This window comes from Piliocolobus tephrosceles, chromosome 21, assembly GCF_002776525.5.
Source record: "Piliocolobus tephrosceles isolate RC106 chromosome 21, ASM277652v3, whole genome shotgun sequence".
Classification (NCBI taxonomy): Eukaryota; Metazoa; Chordata; class Mammalia; order Primates; family Cercopithecidae; genus Piliocolobus; species Piliocolobus tephrosceles.
The window spans coordinates 50,558,176-50,570,578 of NC_045454.1; the positions used below are offsets into that span (position 1 = coordinate 50,558,176).

General features: G+C 60.9%; 2 protein-coding genes across 2 annotated transcripts; one reads left to right on the forward strand and one right to left on the reverse strand.

Moving 5' to 3' along the window:
- Positions 1-4,304: 4,304 nt before the first annotated feature.
- Positions 4,305-8,933, forward strand: JSRP1 (junctional sarcoplasmic reticulum protein 1). The gene is made up of 8 exons (XM_023183723.2): positions 4,305-4,411; positions 4,889-4,970; positions 5,477-5,615; positions 6,635-6,672; positions 6,815-6,935; positions 7,325-7,498; positions 8,116-8,207; positions 8,325-8,933. The coding sequence occupies exons 1-8, from the start codon at positions 4,305-4,307 to the stop codon at positions 8,790-8,792; spliced, it is 1,221 nt and encodes a 406-aa protein (XP_023039491.2). The 3' UTR covers positions 8,793-8,933.
- A 101-nt stretch (positions 8,934-9,034) lies between these two features.
- AMH (anti-Mullerian hormone) lies at positions 9,035-11,911 on the reverse strand. The gene is made up of 5 exons (XM_023183729.1): positions 11,393-11,911; positions 10,636-10,778; positions 10,356-10,464; positions 10,097-10,268; positions 9,035-10,005 (listed from the first exon to the last, which is right to left on the reverse strand). Exons 1-5 carry the CDS (start codon positions 11,805-11,807, stop codon positions 9,150-9,152), a joined length of 1,695 nt encoding a protein of 564 aa, XP_023039497.1. The 5' UTR covers positions 11,808-11,911; the 3' UTR covers positions 9,035-9,149.
- Between the last annotated feature and the right edge of the window lie 492 nt (positions 11,912-12,403).

The window sequence follows — 12,403 nt, forward strand, 5'->3', positions numbered from 1 at the left end:
ACTCACAGCCGTGCAGGCCACCTTGGGACGAGCTGGGCAAACACACACGAAAAAGCAACGTCCCCAAGTAAACAGGGCTTATCTCAAGCAAGTTGCTGTTTTTCCCTTTACTGTACTTATATTTCTTTCTTTCTTTTTTTTTTTTTTTTTGAGACAGAGTCTCACTCTGTCATCCAGGCTGGAGTGTAGTGGCATGATCTGAGCTCACTGCAAGCTCTTGCAAGCTCTGCCTCCCGGGTTCACACCATTCTCCTGCCTCAGCCTCCCGAGTAGCTGGGACTACAGGTGCCCACCACCATGCCTGGCTAATTTTTTTGTATTTTTAGTAGAGACAGGGTTTCACCATATTGGTCCAGATGGTCTCGATCTCCTGACCTCATGATCCGCCCGCCTCGGCCTCCCAAAGTGCTGGGATTACAGGTGTGAGTCACCGTACCCGGCCTCTTTTTTTTTTTTTTTTGAGATGGAGTCTCACTCTGTCCCCCAGGTTGGAGTGCAGTGGCACCATCTCAGCTCACTGCAACCTCCACCTCCCAGGTTCAAGGGGTTATCATGCCTCAGCCTCCCCAGTAGCTGGGATTACAGGTGTGCACCACCACGCCCAGCTAATTTTTGTATTTTTAGTAGAGATGGAGTTTCACCATATTGTCCAGGGTGGTCTGGAACTCCCAACCTCAGGTGATCTGCCCGCCTTGGCCTCCCAAAGTTCTGGGATTACAGGCGTGAGCCACCGTGCCGGCCTATATTTCTTATGGTTTTGCCCCTTGCTATAATTTTTGGGATTTTATTTTGCAGTATTTCTAATGTTTATTTTATTGTATTTTTTGTAGAGATGGGTTTTCACCATGTTCCCCAGGCTGGTCTCGAACTCCTGGGCTCAGGTGAGCCTCGTGGCTCAGTCTCCCAAAGCACTGGGATTACACGTGTGTGCAGCCGCGCCCAGCTTAATGTTTTCACAAAGGTTTCATTATACAAAAAGGAAGAAAGCTTTATAGGCAGAGCATCTGAGCATCATTCTCTGCAGCTCTTCAGTATTTCCTCCTGCCGCACATTGTCCATATCTCTGTTTTCATGGAGTTTGACCTTTACTTTTGTAATTTTTTTTTTTTTTTTTTTTTTTTTTTTTGAGATGGAGTCACCCAGGCTGGAGTTCAGTAGCACAGTCTTGGCTCACTGCAACCTCTGCCTCCCAGGTTCAAGCAATTCTCTGCCTTGGCCTCCTGAGTAACTGGGATTACAGGCACCCACCACCACACCTGGCTAATTTATTTTGTATTTTTCGTAGAGATAGGGTTTCACCATCTTGGCCAGGTGAACTCCTGACCTCGTGATCCACCCGCCTCGGCCTCCCAAAGTGCTGGGATTACTGGCGTGAGCCACCGCACCCAGCTATAAAATTGGTTTTTATTGTTTTTCTTTTCTTTTCTTTTTTTCTTCTTGTACAGACACGGTCTTGCTATGTTGCCCAGGCTGCTGTCAAACTCCCAGCCTCAAGAGATCCACCTGCCTCGGCCTCCCAAAATGCTGGGATTACTGGTGTGAGCCACTGTGCCCAGCCCTATCTCTTTAAAAAACAAAACAAAACGGGCCAGGCACGGTGGCTGACATCTATAAACCCAGCTCTTAGGGAGGCAGCATTGGGAGGGTAACTCGAGTCCAGGAGTTCAAGACCTGCCTGGGAAATATAGCAAGACCCTCGTTCAAAACTAAATAGATGAATGAAAAAATTTTAAATAAACAAATATGAACAAAACAAAACGAAAAAACATTGTAAACACACCTGCAAACCAGGAAAGGTTTATTTCTTGTTCTTGCTCCGTGAGCTTCTCAGGCCCTAGGGGGCGCTGCTCACCTCCCTTGCCATCTTGAACGTCACTATGGCCAAGAGAGGAAGACCCTGGAAGGTCTCACACTAGCAATTAAATGCCCCAGCCTAGAAGTCACCCCAGGAAAGGAGCCACCTCTCCCTGACAAGTAGGGTGGACACGCAAATGAAATTGGTGTGCTCCCCTGGCAGAGGCAGGAAGCTGGCCACTGCCCAGCACTCCTCACAGTTCTCAACTTCCTGCCTCAGTGGACCATGCTGAGGGTCTCCTGCGAGTTTCCCACTCAGGTGTTTTGTGTTCCAGAGGCTGGAAGGACCCTGCTGTGGAGGGTGTCACAACTGAGCTTCCACGTGGCACAGAATCTCACGGCCTCAGTGGCTTCCTCACGTGGCAGTCATAAGAATATGAGTACACAGCTCGTCCCAGGAGCCAAGCACCTGTCCCCATGCTTGGCTTAATGCTCACAAGGAGCCCAGGAGGTGGGGTCTCCATTTTATTTCCATTTTGCAGGAAAAGAAACTGTGGCACAGCCAGGCAGCAGTGGAGTCAGAGTCAGAATCTGAGTCGTCTCCATCCAGAGTCAGTGCCCTCAGATGACGCTGTTCTTCACAAAATTAGCAAACCTAGACCGGGCGCGGTGGCTTGCACCTGTAATCCCAGCACTTTGGGAGGCCGAGGCAGGAGGATCACCTGAGGTCAGGAATTCGAGACCAGCCTGGTCAACATGGCAAAACTCTGTCTCTACTAAAAATACAAAAATTAGCCTGGCGTGGTGGTGCACACCTGTAATCCCAGCTACTTGGGAGGCTGGGGCAGGAGAATCACTTGAACCTGGGAGGCAGAGGTTGCAGTGAGCCGAGATTGCACCACTGCACTCCAGCCTGGGCAGACTCTGTCTCAAAAAAAAAAAAAAAAAAAGTCCTGGCCGGGTGCGGGTGCAGTGGCTCACGCCTGTAATCCCAGAACTTTGGGAGGCTGAGGTAGGTGGATCACTAGGTCAGGAGTTCAAGACCAGCGTGGCCAACATGGTGAAACCCCGTCTCCACTAAAAATACAAAAAATTAGCTGGGCGTGTCGGTGCGCACCTGGCACCTGTAATCCCAGCTACTCGGGAGGCTGAGGCAGTGGAATTGCTTGTATCCAGGAGGCGGAGGTTGCAGTGAGCTGAGATCATGCCACTGCACTCCAGCCTGAGCAACAGGGTGAGACTCTGTCTCAAAAAAAAAAAAAGTCCCACAAAGCCCTGCATCCAGACTTTGCTTCTGAGATTGCTGAGCCTTCCAGGAAAGGAATGCAAAGCAAGACACTATGAGAATAAGAAGATGAAAATGCTATTGAGGTCAGGCACAGTGGCTCACGCCTGCAATCCCAGCACTTTGGGAGGCCAAGGCAGGAGGATTGCTTGAGGCCAAGGGTTTGAGACTACCCTCGCTAACATTGGGAGACCTGGTCTCTCTCTTTTTTTTTTTTTTTTGTGGTGGAGTCTCGCTCTGTTGCCCGGGCTGGAGTGCAGTGGCGCGATCTCTGCTCACTGCAAGCTCCGCCTCCCGGGTTTACGCCATTCTCCTGCCTCAGCCTCCCGAGTAGCTGGGACTACAGGTGCCCGCCACCACGCCCGGCTAATTTTTTGTATTTTTAGTAGAGACGGGATTTCACCGTGTTAGCCAGGATGGTCTCGATTTTCTGACCTTGTGATCCGCCCGCCTCGGCCTCCCAAGGTGCTGGGATTACAGGTGTGAGCCACCGTGCCTGGCCTTGAGACCGGGTCTCTTAAAAAAAAAAAAAAAGCTATTTATTTTGACCAGGGAAATGCAAATCAAAACCACAATGAGATCATGCCGTTCACACGCACTAGGCTGGCAATAAAAAAAAAAAATCAAAGAAACTGGAAAATGATGAGTTGGATGTGGAGAAGTTAGAACAGTCCCGTGTGGCTGCTGAGCAGGTAAAACAGTGCAGTCACTTTGGAAAAGAGACTAGCGGCTCTTCAAAAAGTTAAGCATAGAGACAGGGCGTGGTGGTTCACACCTGTAATCCCAGCAGTTCGGGAGGCCAAGGCAGGTGGATCACTTGAGCCCAGGAGTTCGAGACCAGCCTGGGCAACATAGTGAAACCCCGTCTCTACTAAAAACACACAAAAAAATTAGCCAGGTGTGGTGGCAGGCACCTGTAGTCCCAGCTACTCGAGAGGCTGAGGCAGGAGAATGGTGTGAACCCGGGAAGCGGAGCTTGCAGTGAGCCGAGATGGCACCACTGCACTCCAGCCTGGGCAACAGAGCGAGACTCCGTCTCAAAAAAAAATAAAAAATAAAAAATAATTTACCGGGTGTGGTGGTGCACGCCTGTAGTCCCAGCTGCAGGCGCTATGTCTCCCTGGCATGGCAGTGGCCAGTGCTGAGTGAGTAGGAGCAATGCCCTGCCCCCTGCAATGGCAGGGAAGGGTGGGGGACTCCCGGCTGTGACCTCACTCCCGCGAGCATGCTGATTGGCTCACTGGCGGTCTCCGGCCACCTGCTGCCGTCCATCACAGGGCCACCCTCCCCATCCTCCATCCTGTCCGCAAGGCTCAGCAAAGCGGCTGGCGGGTAAGTGAGGCTCGGGGGTAAGGAAGTGAGGCTGGGGGAGTCCCGAGCAGAGGTGTGGGCTCCCGGTGTGTGGAAGGGTGCTGCGAAGGACTGTAAGGGTCCCCAATTCCTGGAGCTGCCCCCCACGCACACCCAGGGGCCGCACACCGGCCTCCCATGCTTGTTGGGCCCCTCCCCCATGGCCACGCGATAGGCCCCTTCCAGGTCTTGGAGCCCCAGGGCTGGGTGGTTTTTCAGCCTAGATATAGGGACACCCTAATCCCAGCAGCCAGGGGCCATGGAGACCCTGAAGAGTACAGCTCTGGGTCTGACTGGAAGCTCCTTGCGCCCTCCAGCCAATGGCGCTGTCTCTAGCCTCAGTTTCCTCATCTGTCATATGGGAACAGAGTTAGTGGGACAAGGCAGGGTACTCTGTGTTAGGATCAGAAGACCGCCCCCGAGACCCTCCTCCCCTGCCCCCTGGCCTGTCACAACCAGAGCCAGGATGGTTCTGCTGCTGGGGCCCGAGCCTGTAGACTCACAGGGTCATGCGGCGGGATGTAAGTGCCCAGAATGGCAGGTCAGGGTGGCCCAGAGGGAGACCCCATGAAAGCAGAGGCCTGGGAGGGGCTGGGGCACCTGTTAGCCTGTCCCGCTGGCCTCGGGCACCAGATAAAAATAGTCCCTGGTCTCAGAGAACATGAGCTGACACTGGGGCCAAGAGTTTTGGTTTGGGGTGTGTCTCGGACTTACTGCTGTGTTGTCCTGCAGGGGCTCCTGCCCTCTCTGGGCCAGAGCAGCCTTGGCTGCTGTGCTGATGGATATTGGGCCCCAGCAAGGCTGGGCTACAGGGAGGGGCCCCATGGCTGGCATGCAGGGTCAGGGAGATGCGTGGTGTGGGCGCCGGGCCATTCCTGGCATGACTGTGAATTTCCCGGGTGAGGGGTGCTTGAGGCAGAGATCACAGCCTCGGTTGGGGGTGGCAGGACGGGGCCTGTTAATTGGTGTCCACAGAACCTCCAGGTCAGGCCCAGGCCCGTGGCAGGGACTCAGTAAATGCAAGACCTTGTTCCCCACCCCTCCCAGCCTGGCCCAGGACCTGCTGCTGCTCCAGTCATCTCCATGGCAACCAGCGCCTGGGAGGAGCTGGATGGCGGCCTGGGCAGCTGCCAGGCCCTGGAGGACCACTCTGCGCTGGCCGAGCTGCAGGAGGACAGGGCTCCAGGTATCCTTGTGGTGCTGGCCCCTCCCTGATGGTCCCCTTGAGCCAGGAGGCTCATCTTCAGAGACCAGAGCTTCTTAGCCTCCCACACTGGACTGGCTTAAACTGTGCTCCCCAGGTTCAACCCCTGGCCCTCATTTCTGCCTCAGGGGTATGTAAGGAGCCCCCAAGGAAGACAAGTGCTAGGCTATACAGATCTAGGTTCCAATCCCGCGTTGCCACTGAAATGCTTTGTGTCTTCAGGCAAAGCTGTCTCCAAGCCTGTCTGCTTTCTTTATATTTTTATTATTGTTATTTTTTAATTTTTGAGGCTAGGCCTCATTCTGTCTTCCATGCTGGAGTACAGTGACATGATCATAGGTCACTGCAGCCTTGATCTCTCAGGTTCAAGTGATCCTCATGCCTCAGCCTCCCAAGTAGCTGGGGCCACAGGTGCCGGGCACCATGTCTGGCTAGTTTTTCTTTTATCTTTTTTTTTTTTTTTTGAGACGGAGTCTCACTCTGTCACCCAGGCTGGAGTGCAGTGGCCGGATCTCAGCTCACTGCAAGCTCTGCCTCCCAGGTTCTCACCATTCTCCAGCCTCAGCCTCCTGAGTAGCTGGGACCACAGGCGCCCGCCACCTTGCCCGGCTAATTTTTCGTATTTTTAGTAGAGACAGGGTTTCACCGTGTTAGCCAGGATGGTCTCAATCTCCTGACCTCGTGATCCGCCCGTCTCGGCCTCCCAAAGTGCTGGGATTACAGGCTTGAGCCACTGCGCCCGGCCTTAGTTTTTCTTTTTTTAGAGATGGGGTCTCACTGTGTTGCCCCGGCTGGTCTCAAACTCCTGGGCTCGGGTGATCCTCCCACCTCAGCCTCTCCAAAGTGCTGGGAGTCCAGGTGTGAACCACTGTGCTGGCCTCCGTCTACTTTCTTATCTACAAGATGGGGTTAGTCACCCGCGCATCACCCAGCAGGGCCAGAGGAGAGGGTGGGATTGGCTGGGGGTCCCCACAACCTTGACTCTCCCTCTGTTCTCACAGCAACACCCAGGCTGGCGGACTCCGGCAGCCCGCCCCACGTGAGTAGCGGGGACCCTCAGCCTTTAACTCAGGACGCCTGGGGAGTTGGGGACAAGCCGACCAAGGGAGGCAGGTGTCTAAAGCCCACGGGAAGGGTTGGCACTGGAAGGACACATGTGGAATGTCTCATGATAACCACAGGACTCTCAGGAGCCGGTGGCTGAAGGCCGCAGTGTGGACACCAGGCCCAAGAAGATGGAAAAAGAGCCTGCCGCCAGGGGGACCCCAGGAACGGGGAAGGAGAGGCTGAAAGCCGGAGCGAGTGGGTTTGCAGGAGGCGTGGGTGAGGTGTGGGGTGGGAACGGACTGGTGTGAGGCTCAGGTCCCAGAGCTGGGTCCTTGGATCTTGGGGGGGTGTCCTGGTTGAGTGGCGTGGAAGTGTGGCAGGCAGCGAGTCAACGGGCCGGGAGCCTCTACTAATGCGTGATAATACCGGCTAAGCCACTCAGCTCCCGGAAGTTAACTTCCAGAAACTCTGGGCATCCCCGTGCAGCTGCGGGGCACCGGGGCTGGGTTCACCTGCGCCCAGGGCCGCACAGGCAGGCAGGGTGAGCCGGGTTCAGGGCGCAGGCCTCTCTCTTACCCCTGTGCCCGGGGAATGGGGCGGCGCAGAGCCAGTGGCCACAGCGCAGCACGCACTTGCCCCTGCAGGCCCTCGGAGCGCCCCCGCGCGCAAGAAGGCGCAGACCGCGCAGCCCCCGCAGCCGCCGCCGCAACCCCCGGCCCTGAGCCAGGAGCTGCCCTGGGGCGACCTGTCGCTCAACAAGTGCCTGGTGTTCGCCTCGCTGGTGGCGCTGCTGGGCTCGGCTTTCCAGCTGTGCCGCGGTGAGCGCGGGCTCCCCAGAGGTGGGACGAGGCTGGGGTCTACCTGTGCTCTTATTCCTCCAAGGAAGGGCCCTGTGACGCATGGGTGGAGTCTGGGAGCCTCCTTCCCAGGGCTAGGTTTTGCACGCCCCCAAAGTTGGTTTGTACATCTCCCCTTAAGTGACGGGCCATGCGCGCCCGTCACCCCGTCTGGACCTTTTGCGGGGCCCATTCCCCTCGCCGCGAGTAGGTTCTGGCTTTCGGATGGACCTTGTGCAACCCCTCCTCCCGCGTAGCGTTCTGCCGCCTTCCTCCTGCGCCCTCTCCGGGGACCGTTCAGCTCGTGAGCGCCCCGCCCCCCCCGGGGCACTCCTGCGACCCGTCCCTTGCTAGGGGTCTCCTACAGCCCGTGGTCGGGGGGAGGAATGACCGACTGAAAGAGCGACGTTCGGAGGAGGGGCGCTCCGCAGCAGCGGAGTCCCGGAGTCCTCACGGCTCGGGGCATGCTTAGCCTCAGCCGTACCGCGGGAGCCCCACTCCAACTGTCCAGGGAGAGGGGCACTAGGGGTGAGGGACGGATGAACAGTGTGGTCCATGCCTCGACCCAGCTGACTCGGGTCCCGACCCTGTCGCTGCAGACGCCGTGGCTGGGGAGGCAGCAGTCCAAGCGCGTGCGCCCGAGCCCTGGGTCCCGCCAAGCTCGGCCCTGAGGGAGCCGTCGTCGCCCCTGGTAAGCGCTTCCTTCCAGTGACTGCGCGCAGTGGGGCCTTCATCCCCAGGGAAAGAAGGAGCCCGGGCCGGGGGCAAGGTGGGCGCTTACCCCAGGACCCCACTCTCTGTCTTGCAGCCTAAGTTCGAGGCCCAGGCGCCCCCATCAGCGCTGCCTGCGCCCCGGGCCGAGGCAGAGGTCAGACCCAAGATTCCCGGGAGTCGGGAGGCTGCAGAGAAGGACGAAGAGGAGCCTGGCGAGGCCACCGGAGAGGCCGTCGGGGAGGACAGTGCGCCCCTCGCAGACCGGGGACCCAAGGAGAGGCCTCGGAGAGAAGGGAAACCGCGGAAAGAGAAGCCGCGGAAGGAGGAGAGGCCGAAGAAAGAGAGGCCGCGGAAGGAGGAGAGGCCACGGGCCGCCAGGGAGCCCCGGGAAGCGCTACCTCGGCGCTGGGAGTCACGCGAAGGGGGCCATCGGCCGTGGGCACGGGACTCTAGGGACTCCGAGCCCAGGAAGAGGCAGGCCTGGGTCTCCCCGAGGCGTCCCGACGAGGAGCAGCGGCCTGGGAGTCGCCAGAAGCCCCGCGCAGGCAAGGGGCGGGACTAAGCCGGCCCGCGCCCGAGTCCAGGGACCCCTTCTCCACAACCCGCCACTCTGGCGAAATAAAGCGAGGGCTGCGGCCGCAGAGTCATCTCCTCCTTTACGCCTGGACCCGGCACCGAGTCCAGGGCCTGAAAGACAGTCGCGGGGCGCTTCAGGCAGGGGAAAGACAGCGAGCGCTAAAGGGTGGACCCAGGCCGTGCGCAAGGAGAGACGGGCGGCCCCCCTAACACGCACGGACACCCCACCCGGTTGCTTGCTGGTCTTTATTGGGGCGATGCTTGGGGTCCTAATAAATATGGGAAGGGGCGCGAGCTGGGGCACGTCCGGCCCCTCGGGGCAGGAGTCCGCGCGGCGCAGGGGTCACCGGCAGCCACACTCCGTGGCCACCATGTTGGGCACGTGGTGCGCGCTGATGCGCTCCTCCGACAGGCTGATGAGCAGCTTGCCCGCGTAGGCGGTGGGCACGCAGCAGGGGGGGCGCGCCAGGGCGGCCCCACGGGCCTGCATCTTCAGCAGCAGCACCACGTGGTTGCCATAGCGCGGGTTGCGGTCGGACTGCGGCCAGCCGCACACGCCCTGGCAATTGTTGGCCTGGTAGGTCTCCGGGATGAGTACGGAGCGCTCGGCGCGGAGGTCTACGCTGAGCTCGCGCAGGGCGCACGGCCCGTCGGCGGCGGTGGCCCCTGCGCTGCGCTGTGCCCGCCCCGGCCCGCGTGGATCCCGCCCGCGCCACTCCGCGCGCAGGCCCTGCAGCGCCTTCAGAAGCAGCAGCGCTCGCAGGGGATCGCCGGGGCCGCCGGGGCCGCCTGGGCAGAGCGCGAGCAGGCGTGCCAGCAGCGGGGCTGCAGCTGGAGGCAGACCCGGGAGGCTGCGCAGCTCGGCAACCGCTGCTTGCAGCTCGGCAGCCACGCGGCGCGCCAGGGCAGTCGCCCACGGCGCCGACGTGGGGTCGTGCAGGGGCGCGGGGTCCCCGGTGGTGGCCGCGGTGGGCCGCAGCAGCAGCAGCGGCTCCTCGCCGTCGAGCAGGCGCTCCAGCGCGGCGGGGTCCGAGAGGTTGACCAGGCCCTGCGGGAAGCCGGCCAGCGCGTCCGGGTCCAGGGCCAGGCGCGGCGCGGAGGCCCGAGCCGGGGGGCCCCGCAACGCCCGCACCAGGCGCGTGAGCGTCTCCAGGAAGGGGTCTGCACTGGGCGGCGACTCCTCGAGCTCCACGGATGGCCTGGAACCCGCAGTTAGGGGTGTTGAGAGCGGGTGCGAGGCCACGCCGCTCCCGCCTGCTCCTGCCCCATGCCCCCGGGGCCTGCACGCACCTGGGCGGCAGGAAGGGCACTGTGTCCAGCTGGCCTTGCGCAGGCAGCGGCGTGGGCAGCGGCGCGGACTCGGACCGCGGCAGCAGGAGCAGGGCCGGGGTCATCCGCGTGAAGCAGCGGTGGTCGTCGCCGAACAGCAGTGCCTGCAGTCGGGCCGTACTCAGGACGGAACCTGCGGTGGGTGGGCGTGGGGCTGGCTCAGGGGCTGGAGGCTGAGGGCAGTCCACCCGGCGCCCGGTCCCTCTCCACGCACACCTACCCTCTCCGCGGGGCTGCAGGGTCAAGGCCAGCCCGGAGCCGCGCCAGGCCCCCGCAGGGCGGTCCACCGCCAAGGCCAGGTAGCGAGTGTCCCGGGACGGGCAGAGGCTCTGTGGAGACCAGAGCTCAGGCCGGCTGGATGGAGGCTTAGCCAGCCCTGCTCTACCGGTGCCCTTCCTCCCATTGCCACTGGTTCTACGCTCCTCTCAGTACCGCAGACCCTGCAACAAATCCATGCCCCTGCCGCGGCCCAGGCAATGCCCCATGCAACTCCCTGGTACCTGGGCACCCAGCAGCCCAGCCGTTGTCACAGTGACCTCAGGGCCAGGCCCAGGGTACAGCACCAGCAGCGCCAGCTCCAGGGGGTCGCCTCCTCCATGCGGGGGCTCCTGGAACCTCAGCGAGGGTGTCGGCTCCCAGGTCACTGCAGCCAGGACAGCAGGGGACGCCTGAGCCATTGAAGGCCAGGCCCGTCCCACAGTCCCCTGGGAGTCTTTGGGATCCGTCCCTGCTGCTCTGGCCACTGTGCAGGGGACCTCGAGCGGGGGACAATTGTCCCTCTTCACTGCCTTCCTGCAGCCGGGGAGCGGTGACCGCCAGGGCAGGCAGAGGCTGCGTCTGAGGCTGTGGGTGGGGCTGCCGCCCTGGGGGCTCTAGGTTAGGGTGCCCGATGAAGCCCCTTCCCCGCAGGGAGTGTCTCAGGCCAGTGGCCCCGAGAACAGGCTTGCCAGGTGTGGGGCTGTGGGGAGGAGGGTTCCACTGGCCCCGAGTCACAGGGCAGTTTCTTCATGGGTGGCGAGAAGACAGCAGCTCTCTCCCTGCCACTGCAGCAGGGGTGGGTCTAAGAGCTGGGCTTCAGGGACAGGACAGAGCGCGGCACCCACCTTCCAGGCCATGGACCCACAACCCAGTCCCAGAACAAGACCACAGCCTCCCTGCCCAGGGTGTGGGCTCTGCCAGCCCCTGATCTTCCCTAGGAGGACCCGGCCCACCTGAAGGAGGCCAGCGGTGCCAAGCTCGGGGCTGGGCCCCACATACCTTCCTCCAGGTGCAGGACCACCAGGCGCTGCCCCCCAGGGTCCTGCAGCCAGGCCCCCAGCCGCCGCAGAGAGGGCAAGGCAGCCTGCCTGTCAGCGGGGGTGCAGACCCCGAAGGTGGCCAGGTCTCGGGGGCCCCAGCGGGCCCGCTGCACGGCCCCCAGGAAGGCCCGCTCATAGGCACTCAGAACCCCCATGACCTGCAGGGGGATGCTGCTGCCATTGCTGTCCCCAACCAGCGCCACCAGGCACAGAGGCTCTTGTGGGCTGCCTGGCGGCCAGCCCAAGTCTTCTCGGAAGATGAGGCCACCGGTGCCCACAGCTGGTTCCTCTGCTCTGAGGGCCGCAGTCCCCAGCAGAACCCCCAGGGCGGCCAGCACCAGGGCCAGGCTGGTGAGAGGAAGGTCCTGCATCATGGGTGCTGCCAGGGACTGGGCTGCCCACCCTGTGGAAGCCGAGTGGAAGGTGGGGTGTTTGTAAAGGACAGGCCCCTATCTCCTCTGCCGCGACCTTGGGGGACAGTGCCCGGCGCCCCCACTCCAGGCAGAGTGGCCTTCTCAAAGAGCCCTTTCTGTCGCCAGCAGCCTCCCTCCCTCCCCACAGCGATAGAGCTGGCCTGATTTGTCAACATGCTGTCCTTGAGGGCCCGTCCCCAGAAGGCACAGGAGTGGGAGCCAGGCTGGGAGTGATGGCCGGGCGGCCAGACTACAGCGCTGGGGGCGGGGGCCCAGACGTCCTGGGTGCGAAGGGGTGGGCCTGGAGGAGGAGGGTCCCAAGTCAGTGGGGGCGCCCTGTCCCTGCTCACCCTCCCAACCCCTGCTGGGCTATCTGGAGACCCCAAGGATATCGCAGTCTGCTCTTCCCTCCCCAGGACAGGACCCCAGACCCCCTCCTAGCTGGCTGGTGGAGTCTGTCCTCCACCAGGCCACCTCCAAGGCACAGCTGTCTCTCAGGCCTCCCACAGGTGTCTCCTGGGAGGCCCCAGGCCCTCCCCAGTCGCCGCAAACTCAGG